Consider the following 19,509-nt stretch of genomic DNA (forward strand, 5'->3'; position numbering starts at 1 on the left):
TGGGATTACATTTTGATTTTTATTGAAATACAAAAAGTGCAAACTGTGAAATATAAGATTGGTGCAGATAAGAAGGACATAAACAATATGAACCATAAAAACCCCAGCCCTGCATCTGATGAACATCAACAGAAAAGGCAGGGAACACCAGCAACAAAAGCAAAGCCAAACGTTTTGCACAGGAGCCCCTGTGCACAAAAGAGGAAACAGGGACCAAACTGGCCCTCAGCTCTCTCTCAAATTAGCAAATATGGCAACAAGGCATCCAGGTGGCCCCAGCACCCCCTGCACCACCGAAAAGCTCTGGTGTCAGTACACAGCTTGGGCCAGAGAGCAGGGAGTGGTCAGAGGCCATTAAGACAGCAGGAGGCTCAGCAGAGGGGAATGGTCCAGGTGCTAAAAAGCAGAGGGTCAAAGTGGCACAGGATCCCCCACAGGAAGAAGTGACTAATAGCCAACCTAAAAGACGAGCCAGGGAAGAGACCCTTGGGCAGCTCTACAGCAAGGAGAAAATCTACAAAGACCAGCACCCTAATCAGATCCTGCCCCAACCTGTACCTGGCAGAGAAACCCAGTCCAGCCAGTGTGCTGCCCATGTGAGGGGGCTGACCAGGTGACGAGGGGATTTAAGCCCCTGGGCACCCACCAAGCAGAGACTGCAGGCTGGCCCCAGCCCCTTCCTTGCTTACATCCCAGGAGGGATATTACAGTACAAGACATTCAGGAGAGCAGACTGCAGAAGCAAAAGCAACCCAGGGCCCCCCAGCAGCTCCAGCATGAGGAACAGCAGGGGAAAGGAGATAATTACACTGCGTCCTTTCCAGGATTTTCATGCACTTTTTCCCACCATGAGCAGTAGCAGCTTCCTGAACACCCTTCAAATCTGTTCCCTGCAGGCAATGAACAGGAGCAGGCTTTTATCCCTGCCTGCAGGGGATGCACCAGTCTCTATTTTGCTAAAAAAGGAAACACTATTTCAAGAATTCACTAAAAAAAGAAAAATATTTTTTTTTAAAAAAAGCACCCACCGAAGTCCAGCCAGAACTGGGACACTTGCAGCAACCCCTGCTCTCCCCCTGGAGAGAAGCTGAGCCTCCCCAGCACCGCTCCTATTGCCACCAGGCAGGGAACGGTCCTTGCTGCCCCTGCATACAGGCACTCCCCATTCCAAGCTGCCAACCTGCGGCTTGCTTGTCCCAGGAGAAATTACCTGGGTTTGCCGTCCCTCTAGCGGGATGTAAGCAAGGCTGGTGTCACCTGCAGGTATAGGCAGAGCACCAAGTCCCCCCCATTCTGAAGCCTGCACAGACCAGGGTGCCTGCAGGGAAAGAGGGGCTGCCCTGGGCTCCCTCAGCATCCACGCTCCTCCCAGGCTGTCCAGAGCACCTTGCCTCAAACACTGGGGCAAGTACACCTCTCACCACACTGTCCATCCCAGATTACTCCTCCACAGCACATCAGCCCTGCTCACTTACTGTAGCAGAGATCACAGGTGGATTAGGAGCTGAGTGTCTCTACCTCCAAAATATTTATTTGCTTACTGCTGTGAATCATTGAGGCTGAAACAATTCATATCCCACTCTTGGAAGAGGGAGACTAAGCAGCCTTGTAGACTACAGGGGGCAAAGTCGCCCAGTATCTAGAAGGGATCATACCCAGCCCCTTCCTAGAACATCTCTTGCTGCAGCTTTAGCATCGCTCGGTTTCTTGCTCACTGTTCCCACCCACACGCTGGTGTGCCTCCTCTGAGCCACCTGGCTGGACCTGCGCTGCACTGCAGCGCTGCCTGCGTTCACACCCATCCCCATTCCACAGCTCAGCAAAAAGAGCAGTTTCCATAATTCCTGCAACAGACGTCACGTACCTTGATTACAACTGGGGCACCGACCTTTGGTCAGCGCTTAAAGAGAGGCTAATACATTATGAAAAAGCAAATTCTATTTAGCATCCAGTAGCTTTTAAAAAACTAGTTCTGCTTGGTCCAAAAAATTTGTCCCTGTGGCCAGATACGGCAGCGAGGACCAGCCCAGGCACGCAGAGCACAAGATACAAAGATATATAATAACACAGCGGTGATGTAAGGCTAGCAGCTCCCTACTAACACCCTGCCAGGCCCAGGCCAGAAAGAGGGATCACTTTTAGCTCAGGTAACAGGAATGCTGCAACCCAAACCCAACAGTGTTGCCCTAACAGTACTGCAGCTGCTCTGGGAGGGTGCCAGGCCCACCCCACTCTGAGCCTGCCTGGCCAACAACCCCATCTCTCCAGCCATGCCCAGGCCATACAGGATGCATCTAACCTGGCTTCTACGGTAGGATAGAAGGTAGGCATGAACCGAGGAGGAGACGGGGCAAAGGCCCTTGGCATGGAATAGCTGTTCCTTCACAGCTTTGGCACGAGTGCTCAGCACCTGGGCAGAAATTTGTAATCCAGGCATGGTGTGTGCCAGGGTGGCGGTTAGCCCCAGTCTCTAGACCTTCCCTCAAGGCCATGCTGCGGAAAGTTCTGCTCAAAAAGACAACGAGCCAAGGCAGCCTGTGCCATTCAGCAAACATATGCGAGCCTGACGGAGAAGAGGCCTCGTGCTGCTGCCACAGGGAAAGACAGTGATCCTCGGTGTTCGGCAGGTCAGTGCTACCAGGGCACTCACTCCCCACCATTCTGCTGTCAAAGAGCCCCAGCCAGCCCCCCACCACATCCAGGTCTGGCATGAACCTCCCCAGCCAGGCTGGAAATGCTGCTGGACGGACAAATGTGCCTGAACTGGGTAACTACGGGAAGCACCTCACCTGCTGCACCCCAGCAAACACAATACAATTTGCAGTGGGCAACCCCAGAGGTGTTTGGGCTAAATTCACCTTCCTTGGAGTCTGACAGGTAACACAGCCCATGTGCTGTGAGCCTGTCCTTCACCTGCCTGCCCAATGCACGGGTTCTGCAGTGGTGTTTGCAAGTGCAGGACATGCTGCTACCTGAAGCACAGGGCTGCCTGGCTCCCTTCCCTGCTTCAGGTGCCTCTGGGGAAAGGCAGGATGCACATTCAGTGCTGAGAGGTGGCACTTGCAGCAAAAACATCTCTGCTGCAAAACCCAGCAAGCCTGCCCGAGCCCAGACAGCCCAGCTGAGGCAAGGGGGGTGAGCTGGGGCTATTGGGAGCTTAAACGAGAAAGATCTTTGCTGAGGAAGGGACCAGGAGGGCAGAAAAACTGCATGTGAGGGAAGGAAGAAAGGAAGGCAGGTCATCTGACAGGGGAGCAGGCTGGTGATGAGCCCTGGAGGAGCTGCACAGACTGGCAGGTGGGTTAGGACTCCACTTCAGCAGCTGGGAGACCAGCTCCCCTCCCCATCCGGAGCAGCAGGTCTCCTGCTCACTTACACACTTTCTCCACCATCTCCACAGCCCTCACTCTGCTCATCACCCAGAGGATCAATGGTCCCTTTGCACTGGAGACAGCTTGGTCACAGCTCCAAGACAAGGTGGGAAAGAAGGTGGGAAGGTGGGCACAGTGTGCTGGTGTGGGTTGGCCAGGGTTCAGGCCTCCACATCCTCAAAGAGCTCCTTCTGGTGGTCCAGGAGGAACTTCGTAAAAGTATTGATGGGGTTGATGGCTTTTAGGGTGATGGCTACATCTTTGGCCCACAGCAGATTTGGGCCAAACACAACTGCCAGGTTGGTGTTTGTCATCTTGTTTCTGTCACTGTGAGCAGAGACCTATGTGGGAAGGAAAGAGACCATTGTGAATCCTACAGAACAACAGCGCGGCTGCTCCCTACCCTCCCCAAAGCCAGAGTTGAGAGACTCCCAAGGGCAAATGGGAAGAAAGAGGCTGAAAGTCCAGTGCCAGAAGACATCTGAGAGAAACACAAATGACATTCAGCATTCAGGAGTTGAGAAGCAATATCTTGCCATTTGCCACTATGGCTTAACCACCAGGCCATATCGTAACAATAGGACTGAGAGCACCCTCAGCCAATATCTTTACAGTCCTGATCAGCACTCAAAGCAAAATGTTCCCCCCTTGTGCTAGAATAGCCTTGCAGTGGCTTATCTGGCAGGAGAAAGTTCTGTGGAACAGATCTGAGACCTGTCTTCTAGTCCGACCTACTTGAATATTTTGCAGCTCCCTGTGGAGCTTTCAGACACCCTGGTACAGATCACATAGGCTTAATGCCCATCTGTACCTCTCAGCGTTATGAGAAGCAACTGCTTAGGCTAGTTCACCATGATCATTCTTGATCTCTGTATAACGAGAACATAAGGTAAAGAAAGGCCATTTCCTGGCTTGAGACTCATTTTCTCTTAAAGAAGAAGGGGAGCAGGGAGTCAAAAAGCTGATGCAAGGCACTGGCAACTGAACTAGAATACGACTGCCCACGTTTGGAGCAGCTCACCTGCACCAGAAAGGCTGTCAGTAAACGGAGCACTTCGTAGTTTTCTTCTGGCAGAGTCTGGAGTGCTTTACGAACAACATTCACACGATTCACCTCCTCCACACCTAAAAATCAAGAGAGACAGGACAAGCAAGTCCAGGAGGAATCCTCAGCACCCACCCTGATGAAATCCGTGTTTGCAGTCACAGGGTATCCCATGCAGGACTGTCCCCTCAGAAGGTATTTTTGCCCTTGGCCAGTGCAACATTCAGGGAGAAGCACACTCTTGTTACAACTCACTCTGGAAGCTGACAACGTGGCTGTAGAGGCCAAAAGTGAGGAGGGGCTCAGGTAGCTCCCTCAAGAAGGTCTTGAGAATCACAGCAGGAAGGTGGACATCTTCATACTGCTGGAAATCCACAGGCACACCTAAGAAAGTACACAGAGCAAAGACTCAGTGCTCACTAGCCAAAGCAGGACCTCCTCCAGACAAAGAATGGGACATGGTGGTCAGAGCCCAGAAAAAGGGAAGCAGTATTTTAAAGCAGAACACAGAGAGGGTACTGAAGCACCTCATCTTCTAGCAGAGTGGAAAAATGTGTCCCAGAAGTATATGCCAAGCACTGCTGAATCCAGCACTACATCTTTAGAAGTCATCACATGAAACAGGTGACCCACTTTCTTCCTGGTCATCTCCAGTCCCTCCGGTATAACCAGGCTAAATGGTATCTCCTACCATGTGGAACAGGGAAGTTTTCAGAAAGAAAAAGTGCAGCAAGGGGAATGTAAGTGGGAATGAATATGCTTTTCCCTTGCAACTCACGTCATACCCTGATGAGGCCTCACCTACAGGCATATCAGAGAAGCACAGGAGGCATGATGGACTAGTTCCAACCCAGTTCCAGTGGGACAGTAATAGTTCAGGAATGAGAAGGGCTCTGCTGAGTTTGGGCACTTACCCATGTTGTATTTTTGCTGGACTTCCCTGACAACCTGTGTATTTGCTGATCTCCGGAAAATCCCCTCTGTAGAAAGAGCTGTGAAGTGAGAACAGGTGGGGAAAAAAAAAGAACAGCCATGTGAGAATCTCTAAAAATGCTGGTCTTAACACTCAGAAATCCATACTGTGGGGCATTCAGACAGATGTCAACAAGACCCTTTTTTAGAGTACATTCTTTCTGCTTCTGTCACCAGGCAAAGGATACAAGGAGTATTTTGCTACTTATACAAGTGGAAGTGTGGACGACTGGAAGAAAGAGGTCTCCTAAGCCACACACAATCTCTCCTGAAGTCTAACTCAGCTGGTTCAGGCCTTTACACATTCAAGACTGCTGTTCTTTATCTTACCACACTTTGGATGGGAACTTGGGTGTAGGATAGGCCACTGACATGGAACTAAGAGGGGCTGCAGCTTCTCCTGAACACTTACCATGCTCCTGCAAGTGAGCAATGGTGTCTCTGACCACCAGAGGAACAGGAGACTGATCAGGACTCTTCTCCCTGAGACTGTGGGAAGAGACAAAAGGTTACAAATGCCTGGTTCTCCCGGCCCTGCATGCAGCCCCTCAGACCGGAAGCTGCCCACACAACTTCCACCACACAGGATCTTGCCATGTGAGTCCCTGCTTCAGCAATTATTCCAGCCTTCTCTCCTCTTCACCCATCATGCTACATCATTCACTGGAGCAAGTATGAGCTCATTATTACACCACAGGAATATTTCTCTATCTTCTATAAAAATCGTAGCCTGTAGATGCCAGGGCAAAGGGGTTCCCAGAAGGCAAGGCTGCTAGTTATGAATCTGGTGAAAAGGGTTAAGCTTCCTTTTTCCTTCCGCATAGGAGCAAGGCCAGATAGAAGCTGATGCATGAGAGGAATACATATGGGCTAAGTTTACCCACCCCACTCCTGTAATGGAATATATTAATATTTCAACCCAGTGGCTGTCAGGGAAGACCCACTGATGACAAGGTGTTTGCTGCCGCTCTCACATTCAGTAGTGTCTACCACTTGATCGCATGGAGCTGCTCACTTCCCTCAGGACACTAACAAACTCAGGCACAGAGCACCATGGGGTTATGTTTGGAATGTTGTGTTGAAGCTGGGGAATGTGTTCCCAGATTGCTTCAGAGGATCTGCCTGGCCGCACAGTACTGGCTCCTCCTCATTCTCTGGAGAGGCAAAATCACACTTGAAGTTAAGAATACCTTCAACACTTAGCCAGTATCACCAGCCCTTGCTACTGTCTGCATTTCCCTGTGTCACCATGCAGGAATAGGGGGTGGGAATCAGTACAAGGGTGAACAGAAGTGCTTTTAAAATAGAACTTATGATATGGAAAAAAGTGAAGAAACAGATCTGCAGCACTGCTCAATCAAACTAGCATAGCCCTATACACACCTCCATCAGCCTCCTACAGACTTCTTCGCTTAAAGGAAGTTTCTAGTGGCGCTAAGCCATCCCCATGGCCCTTATTTTGCTCCTCCCTAAGTGAGTCTTAGCTGCCTAAACAATCTCATCCTAACTTAGATACAATCTAGCCAGGGAATCAGAGTGTGGAACTGAACTGAGTCGGGATCTGGACATGAGCACAGGGTTCCTTAGAAGAATGATTAAAGCTTTCTCAGAAGTCCGAACTGCAAGAAATTCTACAGCCACTTTTGTTATAAATACAATGACCTCATATCAAGTCAGGGCAAAGACAACACAATCCAGAGATACTCACTGCTGGAGTGAGACTCCAAACTGCTGGTTTGGCAGCGGTGGGCGTGGAGGTGTTGGCTTCTGGGGCACTTGTGAAGGTTTCTGCAGGGATCTCAGATATTCATCGTATCTGTGGCAAAACACAAACTAGTAAAAAGTGACTCCACCTCTCAGAAAGAGCATGAACCCAGCACTACATGTGACCCACGGCACATCCACTGGTAGCAGCTCCAGCCTAGCATGGTGGATTCCACTTAGGCAAAACCAGGCAGCTCTGGAGCAGAGGGGCAACAAGAACAAACATCTCGCTGCCAGAAAAAAAGCAGGGAAAAAGGAATATCTGTCTGGTATCAGGAGCTGGAGTAGCTGAGGCTGACAGGCAGCATGGGCAGGGGGCCAGGATAGCACTGCTTCTGATGAGACAGTTGCACGTGTGTGTGAGGAACAGGGAATCAATCTGGTAGGACTGAGATTGTGGCAATTTTGGGAAGCCCCAAAGACAAGCTGAGCTGTGCATAGTGAGCAAAGCAGGCGCCCAGATGCAGCAGATGTGCAGCACAAGCTCCAAGTCAGTGTTAATGCCAGCAGCTTGGAGAAAGCCCCTGAGGGGTCAGTGGGAGAGGCAGGATGACATGTGCTCCACCGGAGAAGGATTTTGAAGTCAAGGACAGAACTGGGAACTGGGTCCATGGACACGCAGGAAGGAGGATGGAGAGAAACAATAGTCCTTTAGGTAATTTGTCACCACTGCCTCCAAAAACACCACCTGAGTGGAACAAGCTCTTCCTCCCCTTGCCATTCCTCCAGAAAAGTCCCCTCTCACACAGCCCTAAGCAAATGGGAGATAGGCAGCATTCTCACTTCAGGACTTGGCTTGGAATCCCCAACTGTTCCAGCTTCACGTACTCCTCCAGCTCACTAAGGAAGTTCACATAAAAAATCTTTCTTCCAAACTTAAAGCTGAAAAACAAGAGCAAAGTAGGTATGTGAGGAATCAAGAAATCCAGTATCAGAACAGACTTCTTAAAGGCAAGGAGAGCAGGGCTCTGCAAGAGACATCAGTGGGGCAAAGGGGCAGGTATTTCTGAGCAGCAATGCTGCCCACACAGCTCTCTAAATCCATATATTTTTCCAGGAGATGTCAAGACTTTCCAAGTCACATTAGAAGCCCTAGCAGCTGTAAAACACTGAATTTCTCCTTCCTAAGTTCAGCGGTAGGCTGAAAAAAGTCTTGTTTTCAATTACTTTACAGAGTTAGGATTTCAGCATCAACACAGTGAATTAAATATGATTTGGACTGATGCTCTCATTTCCTTTTTCATTATTGGCAAAGCACGCAACACTCCACTTCTACTTGGCTGGATAAAAAGGGAGCAGCACATGGCTGCAAACTCTGTAGGTTCCCAGAGCAGTATTTCTTGTGTCTAAATATTTCTGAGCTCAGAAAGAGGAGGAGATAGCACGGGTGAGAGACTCCAGGGTAGGCTCAGCAGCCTGGGCTCATCTTGTGCCCCACGAATAATACCCCATTATCCCTGTGCAGTGTGAGGATGCAGGTGAGTCTCATACAGTGCTTCCTACCTGATCAGAGGCTTGAAGAGAATCAGCAGGGTCTTGATGAACATTGTTGGGTGCACAATATACAAGGCTTTTATGTTCTTTTTGTACCTGTCAAGAGAAGCTAAGTAAGGATGAGCTGCACTTTAAGCAGAGAAACCAACCTACCAACCTTTCCACAAGATTAGGGCACTCTAGGTGCTCCATTCCTTTTGCAGAGAGGCTCATCACTCCCCAGCACCCCTGGCCTCTGCTCTCCCATGCTTCATAGCTGTGTCAGGCCACTCAGCAGCCTGAAGGTATGTGCTGCTGTATTTCAGGATCCAGCGAGAAGCAGTGAACAGCCCCACCAGAAAGCAACAATTATACCACAAGGCTGACACACTTACACTGGGTCCTGGTTTTGCTGCTTGCCTGGTGGCCTAAAGGATGTAACTACAGAAGGAGCTGTTTATCCCATGGTTCAGCCTGCATTAAACAAACAACAACTCACCTCCATAAGCAGCAGAAATAAATGATAATAAATTATGACCACCAAACTACATAGGGGCCTTAGGAAGATCTTCTATGTTAGGCTACAGAACAGTATGTTATATCCCTGCTTGCTCTAGCCTTACTCACTTGCGATCAAACTCCCTGTATGCATCCCGAAGCCAGCTCAGTGATGGCTTGTTCTCGCTGGTCAGGCCGTGGTGCAGGTACACCAGTGTGTAATCACTCTCCACGTACTGGTCCAGTGTGAATTTCAGGTACCTGAGAAGAGACAACTGCTGAACTCACTACATTCTCTGCCACAGGGAGACTCTTCCTCCCTTTGAGACTCATTTTTGTGCGCTGTAACAGAGGATTTGCATTTCCAGCAATGGAGGTAAGCACTTTGGGAAGACATGTCCAGCTAAAGAAACTACTGCAGATAGATCTGACCCCAGGAATTCAGCACCTGGGAATTATGTCAAGCTTAAGAAGTTAACAGCAGCCTCTTAAGACACTACTCACCCCAGCAGTTTCGCATGATCCAGTTGATGACTTGGGGGCATCCGGCAGGCACTGAACAAAATTACCTTCCTTCCATATTTGTCATCACCTGCAGATGAAATGCCAGAGATTACAGGGAGTTTAAAGACAACACTGTGGTCTTGGCAGCAACGGGTAAACAGAGAATGGGAAACCACCATGACAAGGCAGAAGTCTGGATTGCCACAGCTGCCAGCAAAGCTTAACCTGATTTTCAGGAGAGTTACCACAGGCCTAGTATGGAAGCAGAAACCTGAACACCAAGGGCCTGGCAAGCCCACAATGCAAATGGAGGACAAAGTCCATGCTCCAGCCTTGAAAGAAGAGGAAGGGTTGGAAGCCAGGATGCCTTGGGACACACAGGGATGGAGGCCTCAGGTACCGAGCAGAGGGCTCAGAGCATTAATCCTGCAACACTGCCTTGGGCACTGCTCCCGCTGCACGTGTGGCCAGGGAGGCACAGGGAAAACTGCCCCTCACAGGCACAACAATCACATCCTGCACCCTGTCCCAGACTAACTGCTCATGGTCTGGTGCATTTATTTCTTGCTTCACCTGAAGCTTAGTCCTGCACACAGAATAAAGCCATTTCATACCCTGGAAACCAAGAAACCCCTAGAAACAGGGCAGTCCCAGCCGCACCCCAGAGATGAGAAGCAAGCACCATCATAAGCCTCTTGTACAGATGGACCAAGTAGGGCTGCTGAATTCTCCAGGGGAACTGCAAGACAAGGTGTTCACTGCTTCCTAGATTTTTCATCCACAGAGATATTTTTCCAACCTGAACTGGAAGGAGCTGCGAAGTGTGGCACAACAAAGCATTCTGTGTAAAAAAACAGCAGAAAACAGTCCCCATCACTTTGGAGCCAAATAACCCATAAAGCACCCTCATCTTGGGGAGGACACTCCCAGCTACCACTTGAGGCTTCAGCGACAACAAGCCAAGTTTTCCCAAAAGCAAGTCTTCATTCATCAGTGGACTTCTGCCAGCAGAGATCTCAGCCCCATCAAAAAGCCCAAGCAGATGGGCATGGACAAGCTTAGCAGACATGCTAGGGGAACTGAGAGATTTAGGTAATAACCAGGTCACAAATGTTTTGAACATACAGAGTTTGAGGTAGACTCTGGCTCTCTCCCAGACACAACACCCGTTTCATTTCCATAAGGACAACTTGCTTTTTAGCATGAGTGGAGATGAAATGGTTCCTTTAGTGTGGAGGGTTACAGTCTTCATATCTTGCTACTCACCCTGCTCCAAGAGCTATGTTTTCTTGTCAAACAGAACGAGCATGGAGCAGTGGAAGGGGCTTCTGAGGTTATACTCAGCAACACCCTCCTTCCTCCTTTACGGCACAACCATCTCACACAGACCACAGCACAGAAAAGCAGCAAGGATTGCCAGTTATGTAGGACAGACTTGCAATACATCATTTCTCTTGAAATAAATCCTTTTCCCCACACTGATTCACAATACTCTGAGCATGCAGCCATTTTCTCACCTTTGCACGGGCTCTGGCCCTTAACCACTGCTTAGTTACACTAGCAAAGCAGCAACTGAAATCTCAAACTGAACCCTGGAACAGCAAACCCCAGGTTTTCCTGTTAGTAACAGATGACCACTTGGTACTGCAAATGGCAGCCAGAGAACTCACATACAGCAGCCATCAACCCTCTTTTGCCCCCATCCTGGCCAGAAGAACAGGCTCTTGCTACTTTTTCATTTACACTTTTCCCTTACAAATCCCATTTTCAAGTCACTCACCAGACAACATGAGAGACAGAATTTACTGATGCACACAAGCCAGAACCTCTCCAAAAGCTAGGGACACTGAGGCAGCACCAGGTACAGACCAGGAAAGGGTGGCAGAGGCCATCACACCGACATACACATGCAGAGGTAAGGGGCAAGTAGGGAGGACGCATGACCCGGAATGCAGGACTAGGAGTAACTGATGCAAGGCTCATCTGGGCCAACCAGATACAGTCACAGCCAGGCCACAAGACCAACATCGCAGTGCATATCCCACGGTAGCCCACTCTCTGCCTAGCCCAGAGTTTTTCGGTAGCTTGCTATGAGCTTTAGGGCTGAGCCTAATGCACATAATATGTCTATAAAACAAAGGTGCAGGCTACAAAGTGCTGGGCAGGGAATATGGCATACAGCGATTCTTTCCAGTGGTCTTGAGCCACTCGTATGTCTCCACCTGGAAGACAAAGGGTCCTGCCTGCACAGAGCAGCAAGAAGACAATAGTATCTGAGAATCTGCTGAGTTTTGTAGTGATGAAAGAGAATGGTCAGAAAGACTACAGATCTTTGCAGATCGTAGCTCTGTGCTAAAGTCAGAATAGGTGCTATCTTCAGTTAACTGAGAGGCTGCATTTCACACCAGAGTGGATGGTCTGAGGGCCAGAAGCAGACTGCAAGCTTGATTCAAGGCAGGCCTTGGCTGTGAAGAACTGCAGCACAACACCATGTTCATGAGATGTTGTGGGTGGTCACACTCAGCTCAGACTCCTGGGTGTTGATTTCCAGACCTGACAAGTCACAAAACACATAGCTGAAAACACCTTCCTCTGGAATGACATGAAAGCCCATGGCAGGGCCTATGCAAAGTCTAAAATCTCGTTTCTTACATAGCCTTGGTGAAAAGGTCTGAGAAAAACCAGACAATCCATGACACTGCCAAAGGGGAGATGGCATGTTTCCCCTGGATAATTGCCAGGGCCAAGTACACCAAAGGATAATCTATAGTCCCCTGGATGACTGAAAAAAGAGTGGCCCATTTTGCCTTCCAAATCAGAACAAATGTATGCAGGAGACCTACACAGGAACCAGCATGCCCATTACTGAGTTCTGGGTTGCACTCTGGTTTCATCACGCTGAGTTCAGCCTGTCAACACAGACACTTTCAAAACAACCAACTGCCAATCTTGTTTCCATCTGACATACATCAGATCAGTCTGGTTCCTCCAATATGGCAAAATTCAAAATTCAGCATCAAATCTGAACAAACAGTTGTTTCAATTCATAAACAAGAACCTAAAGCCCATTCCATGCATTCCTGGCTGTCAGAGGAAACTGCCTGCAGGTGGCCTCTCTGCCTCCAACCAAACAGATTCTTATCATGTTTGATCTTTTCCAGATGCTCCATCCCTTGTACTGCTTGCAATATTAATCTTATGCATCTAGGTTTTCACCCCTTGTTTGCAATTGCAAATAGATAAAGTTTCCATTGGACACAACTATAGACCATGAAGCAATCAGCTTCTCAGGCTGTCTCCTACCTCTCCCAGATGAGGAATGCTCAAGAGTTAACAAACCAACAAAGCAGCAATTATGTACCATCAGTAGTCACAGAGCATCCCAAAGATGTGCATAACTTTGTAAGTTCATACATTAAAAAATATTTTCAATCTACACTGGATTTAAACTACCTCCCTATGGGATGCAATTCAGATATAGTTGTTCTTAACAAAGAGCAAGACAGTAGCCAATATGCAAAGCTGCTCCAGTGAAGACATCTAAAGAGATTTTAACTTGTATCACTGATGGACATGCTAATTCTCCTGAACATTGTTATGGTGCTTTTAAGGCCCAAGCTTGGTTTTTCCCCTCACCAAAGAGCAGCATTTCCTGTGCACTTCCAAGACAAGAGGGAATGAACATCATTGCTGCGGCTCCAAGCCAATCAGTGCAGGACCATACTTCTAAAAGGGCTGAAGTTTAAATACTGACACTAATGTTTCAGACTGAAACCTATAGCAATACAAACCTATCAGAACATAAATTTATACCAAGGTAGCAGCACTGTCCTGAGACAGGACTCTCTATTAAACAAATTTGTACAGCCAACATGGAAGATACATTCTTGACCTAGGTGTTTGTCCTGAAATGTATCTGTTACCCTTGATGCCATGACTGGAGGCTGACACACTACTACTGGCAGCATAACTACAGTTCAGGGACCCTGGTCATTCCTACCTTCATTGGGTACCCCTGGCTGAGGGCCCACCTCAATGAAAAATTCAAATGGGAATATCCTGGTACTTTGATCCTGAGAAAATGCAGATAGATAAAACCAGCAAAGTTAACTGAGTTCAGGGTCAAGGAGAGAACACCACTACATAATTCTGGAACATTAATATACAAGTTTCACAAAACTTAGGATGTTTATCAGAGCCAGTGTTAGTAAAACCTCCTCTAATGGAATTTCAGGTTCCTGCCAAGCTTATGACACAGCCGGGCAGTGTTTAAGTATAGTTAGATTTTAGTTGCCTGTTGAATTCCAAAGTGGATTTAGCCTCTCAGGAAAAGAAGGTAAGGAGCTCAAAGTATTTTAATATATTTTCCACCTAGACATTCCCAATATCCAAACACTGCCAGAATCATAAAGGCTTACCAAGTGAGTACAGCTCTAACTGATATAAAATATACCAGAGGGTCAGATTAAAGAATTCAAAATGGGAGGATGCCTGAAAACCTGGCAAATGGGGGAAGAAGAGCCCACGTAATGAAGCAGTGAGGATCAGCATTTCCACGGACTGTGAGGAGGTCTCGGCCTGCTGTTCAGAAGCAGCAGAAAGAATTTCACACCAAAACAAGTTTTCAACTACACTGAGAAGTATGAAAGCACTTGCACCCAAATTCTTAAGGCTTAGGACTGCAGTCCAGAGAGCATTAACAAATGCTCAGCAAGCACAGAGCGGTCTAGCACAGATCTGGGCTAGAATGAGGAACAAGTTACCAATACGCGTCATCTCTGCAGCCAAAGGGAGAAGAAATAGATAACGGCTGCCTTCAGCTGGAGAATACAGCTTAAACACCAGCTGCTTAGCACGTGAGCCCAGCAGCAGATCATATGGAGGAATAGGAAGCAACCCCAGGATGAACTTCCAAAGCACACATGACAACGAGGTAAATATGAGTTTAAACTGAAATGGTCCAAGCAGACCACCACCATCACAGAGGAGGAACAGAATTTACACTGACACCCAAGAGCCCCAAAGTAAAGCCCACACGCCAAAGTTGGCTCAGATGATTCTGCTGTGCCTGAGGCAGAGGTGCAGCCCTCAGACAACAATTGTGTGCAGCCTTTGGACTCCTGAAAAGTTGCCAGTGCAGCCTAAGGCTGAGCAAAGTTTGGGCTCCCCTGAGACAGTCCAGCTACAGGCCACAGACATGCTAAAGGAATACCACGATCTACAGTACCAAATGGTAGTGCCACAAAAAAATCTACCTACCTGGATGGGACCCATCAAGTGCACCCTGATCTGGAGGAACAGAAACAAAGTTATAGCAAGCCAAGCTTCACACCCTTCCCAGAAAATGATCTTGAGTATAAAGTCTCAGAGCCTAGCTAGGTTGCCGCTGGGAAGCATTCAGTTGCCGTCTTGCAGCAGTCAAGCTCCTTCTACTTCACCTTTCCCCCACACTCCTCTCCAAAGCAACCTGACCTAACAATTAGAGGCAGTAACAGCAACCCATGATTCCCAAATCTCTTTCTTGAATTTACAACTAATTCTGTATAATCAGTCAAATTTCTGGCCCTTACTGTTACACTTCCCCCTACTACCAAAATGGCAACTGCCATACTGCCACTTTTAAAAGGGTTAAACACAACTAATTCTGAATGTCAAGATCCTTTTAACAACTTTCAAGCACATAGAGAATGGCATCACACTGTTAGAATAACACACCTGACAGACTGCTTTGCAAGAAGCTAAATTTCACTAATAAACTGAAGATTAGGTCAATTTATATCCCCAACACACCCACAGCTTAAAAAAAATACTAGGCTCTGAATGAAAAAAAGAAACTTCCAGTTAGAAAAAATGAAAAAAGGTTTCTCTGGGCAGGGAGGGGTCTATGAAGGCATTTATTGCCACACCCAGCCCCTTTCCATCACTCCCACAGCTATATATTCAACAGACACACATGGGCCTATCGCAACAGGAGCCCAAACAGAACAGGGCTTTAGGAAGAAACTCTCGCTTCCCTTGGTTTCCCTTAGAAACTTAGAATCCCTTAGAAACTCTCCATTCCCTTGGTCTTGCATGTCAAAACATGGTGCACAAGCTGGGCTGGCTTCAGATGGACCCAATCCTACAGAAGCAACTCATTATTCCATATGATAAAAAAAATATATTTTTAGTAAAAGTATTTGTAAGTCAAAGCCAGAAGTTAAATCCAAAAGCAGCAGAAATGCAGGCACCCTGTATCAATGGAGCCAATAATAATGTACCATACTGGGAGGGAAAAGGACCCTTGTTATTAGAGGCCTTTTCTGAGCCCACTGGCCACCAAAGACACACTGTGACATACTTTCAACACAAGTTTGGTCTGCACCTTCTACATTTGCCTGCAGCTACAGGTGCTCCAAGACTGATTTACCTCCCCCATGCCAATCACTGACAGCAGCAGCAAATCATCAGCACTAACTACAACTTTGGCACCTGCAGCCATCCACAAAGCTTTTTGGGTAGGTTTGGTACCAGGTTCACAATTAAAAAAAGATCCACTGTTGGAACTGTAGTTTCAGCTTCATAACACGCAAGAAGGTGCGACCCCATCTCTCCACCTCACTTTCCCACTTCAGTCACAGGTGCTGGGCACACCAGCACCCGCCATCCCTGGGATGGGCAGCCCTGCAGGCCAGCACCTAACAGTGTGAGGCAGCAGATTTCCCACAAAAACTCGCAGAAACATGCTCTGAGCTTCAGCAAAGCTTTGGAGTCACTGGGCAGGGACTACATAGCTGAAGTAAATAGCGATGGCCACTCTCCTGATAACTGCTACACCACCCTCCAGCCTACACAGCAGCAGATAATTCATACGCCAATCATATGCCAAGCCCCAGTTTTCTTATCCCAAAAGGAAGAAAGCTGGTTATTGTGTAAAATGGGAATGCTGATGCACCTCATAGCTATAGGTTTGCTATGACCACAAAGGCAAGACCAATATTTCAGACTGGGCAGAAGAACAAGGAAAGAGCACATTGCCAGAAAGCTGACAAAAGCCCCACTCTTCCCACACAGCCCCAGGTTTCCAGCAGGCACTGCCACCTCCAGACACTTCCTTCAGGCTGTTGGCAACTATCTGCCATATTCCTGCAGTGCAGCCCCTGCTGAAATCCAAGGCTAAGATTATATCACCCTAGTCTGCCTCAACCCCAAAGGAGATGGAAGCAGCACCTTCACCAATAAGAATTAGCAGAACAATATAGAAACTCTTAAACATAACAGACATTTGGGATAGTTCCTCATCAGCCTTCAACCAGAAGCCGGCATTTCCTCTGAACACTATGTGATGTGATCAAGGAAAAAACACACATTTTGCAGAAGTGGTTTGTGCAGTGAAAACGAGCCACCTCTGCTCCAACTTCTAGCCACATGTAAAGACAAATTTATCTGCTATAATACTCAGAAAAAAGAGTAACTCAGAGCCAAGAAGAGCACAACTGCATAGAGACCTCTCCAGAACCTGCACTCCAGAAACACACACCTTAAGGCAGGTCTGAAAGAACAGTAAGAGTATCATCTCTTCAGAAAAGCAATGAGTTTCCCAAAACTAAAATATTTTGATTCGTAACAATGCCACAGTACTCCCTCATCCAGGTGGCCTGGATGACTTTTGCTGCCGTCTTCCTGCGGCATACCACTGCTTGGGACAGCAGTGACACGTCTGCTCTGCCCCCATAGACAGCCTCTGCCAGGAAGGTCCCAGTCCCCAGAAGAGACAGGAGCACAGGGCACAAAGGAGAGTCTCTAGGAAACTGCTGCACTATCTCAGGGTGAAAAACAAACCCAAAATTCTTACTGTTCTAGAAAATTCTGCAAAATGTTTTCCAATATTATTTTCCCTCTGGCCAGATAGCCAGGATATTCAAATTCAGCCTTGAACTGAATCAGAAATAAAGGCCAGCTAGAAAATGAGTGCACTTTTTGTCATCAAAACCAGGCTTGTAATAATGCATCCATCCCCAAAGAAGCAATTACTTTTCTGACCACACAGAATAACCCTGGGATCATGGAGTTCAGCCCAACGATGGGAACTAGCATTCTGCTTTTGTCTCAAAATAGCATCATTATCCCAGAATATATTTCAGGGAAGGCAGGAAAAGTTACCCATCTGCTTTCTGCTCTGAAGTTCAGAACAGGGAAGGACACAGAAGAGAAAGCTCATATATCAGCAGAATGGGTAAAACTACCCTTGATCTGCTGCCATTTGCTAATATTTGTACAGAACTAGGGTGGAGCTACATCGTTTCAGGTTCAGCATGGCCACTTCATTGCACCTGGAGGTGCTGACAAGCACAACTTCTCAGTACAGTCAGATCCGAACAGTTTCATACTAATCCTCCCATGAGATTTTGTTTCTCCAGACTACTTCTAATAGGATTTTTCCAGATTTTCCCAGATTGCTTGCCTCCAACAACAGCCCAGAGAACATTACTCTGTCTGATTCACCAAACAGTTAACGTTATTAATTATTGACCAAGAAAACAGAACAAACAGTTTCACCCCAGAGCCCAGATTACAACTCATGCCCTTTTCATCAACTTCATAAATCCTGCTTCCAGGATATGAAACACCAGCGATCCTCAAAACTATGGGGCAGCAAATACACTCTGGAGCTGTGCTACTTGCTCTTCTAATGCCAAGAAGAGCATTGCACCATGTTCCGTGTGTGCGATCACCACGGGCTTTCAGATAAACCAGCTACTGGTGAAAACTGGCCAGGAGCAGCCAACAAAAGCTTCTCTGAGCTGCTTCAGCACTATATGGAGACACGACAGGGACAGAGGGCTCACTGGAAACACAGATTTAAACCACGACAGGGAAGAATGCAGGCACAACTCTCAGTCAGCCACTACCACCCCAAAATCCTCTCAGGAAGTTAGATAATTCTTCATTTGCTATCCTAGACAACGTGTCAAATGCCTGCATTCCAACAGCCACTGAGACACACCTCCACTGGAGTGATATTGCATTCAGACAGCCTGGGAAAAAATAATATCATGTTACTTCGGAAAAGAAATCCCGCAGACAGACTGGTGCTTACGTCAGAAGCAGCACACCAATATATCCTTGGTTTGGGCTGACATTCCAGTCTTATCAATGTCTCTGATCTAATCTCTCTGCTAAGCACTTCGTCTGAAGTGAATAACAGTAGCATTTAACTCACCAGCTCTCAGAGCCCAGAAACACCAGTTACCCCTATGATTTGCATTCCAAATATTCTAGCTATTATCACTGAAATGGTAGAGTACACATATCTGTCCCTTCCCAGCTCCAGCAGTCAGGACACAGGGTGCAGACATCTACAAATCCCAGTCCTGAAACTCCAGCCCCATGGGAAAGAAGGTTAATAACACATTTGCAAATGAAAGTGCTTGTGGCAAATCTACAAGACATAATGGCCCAAATGCTAAACACCTGGCCTGTCAACCTGAGCAACCAGAGGCACACATGAGACAAAGGGCAACGTTTTGAGTTGGCCATTATAATTTTGTTCCTCAGAAGATGTAACATGAGAGGTTAGGAGAAAACAAGCTCATTCTAGAAGACAACCCAGAAAATAATGATGTCAGGACAACTCTTACCAAGGTAAGTGCCTGAGAATCTTCCCTCTGTGGTCAAACCCTGCTGCAGAACAAGCCTGAACCAGGAGGACTCCAGCTTGTGCCTCTGCTTCACTGCAAATTCACATGTTGGGCAGGGACCAAGGCACAGAGAAATGACAACAGGAGGAGTAGGAGGTGGCTACAGATAATCAAGGAGGAAGTGTGAATCAAGTCTCAACAGGTTGAAGAGGTGCCTTTTTTTTTTTTTTAAACAAAGAACACAAAACAAACTGGGATTACC

General features: G+C 47.5%; 1 protein-coding gene across 6 annotated transcripts in view; it reads right to left on the minus strand.

Annotated features, from left to right (window-relative positions):
- ARHGAP1 (Rho GTPase activating protein 1) overlaps positions 1-19,509 on the minus strand; it is a 26,437-nt gene continuing 6,928 nt past the window's right edge. For 4 of the 6 annotated variants that reach the window (XM_065064717.1, XM_065064718.1, XM_065064720.1 and 1 more), the window contains exons 4-14: positions 14,887-14,916; positions 9,628-9,715; positions 9,253-9,384; positions 8,656-8,742; positions 7,936-8,034; positions 7,097-7,204; positions 5,801-5,877; positions 5,331-5,408; positions 4,672-4,800; positions 4,393-4,496; positions 1-3,712 (exon numbers count right to left, since the gene is read on the minus strand). In XM_065064717.1, coding sequence (XP_064920789.1) covers positions 3,533-3,712; positions 4,393-4,496; positions 4,672-4,800; positions 5,331-5,408; positions 5,801-5,877; positions 7,097-7,204; positions 7,936-8,034; positions 8,656-8,742; positions 9,253-9,384; positions 9,628-9,715; positions 14,887-14,916 — 1,112 coding nt within the window. In that variant the 3' untranslated portion in view covers positions 1-3,532. The remainder of the gene's footprint in view (positions 3,713-4,392; positions 4,497-4,671; positions 4,801-5,330; positions 5,409-5,800; positions 5,878-7,096; positions 7,205-7,935; positions 8,035-8,655; positions 8,743-9,252; positions 9,385-9,627; positions 9,716-14,886; positions 14,917-19,509) is intronic. The other 2 variants (XM_065064721.1, XM_065064722.1) reach the window with 1 other exon arrangement.

This window comes from Columba livia, chromosome 5, assembly GCF_036013475.1.
Source record: "Columba livia isolate bColLiv1 breed racing homer chromosome 5, bColLiv1.pat.W.v2, whole genome shotgun sequence".
Classification (NCBI taxonomy): Eukaryota; Metazoa; Chordata; class Aves; order Columbiformes; family Columbidae; genus Columba; species Columba livia.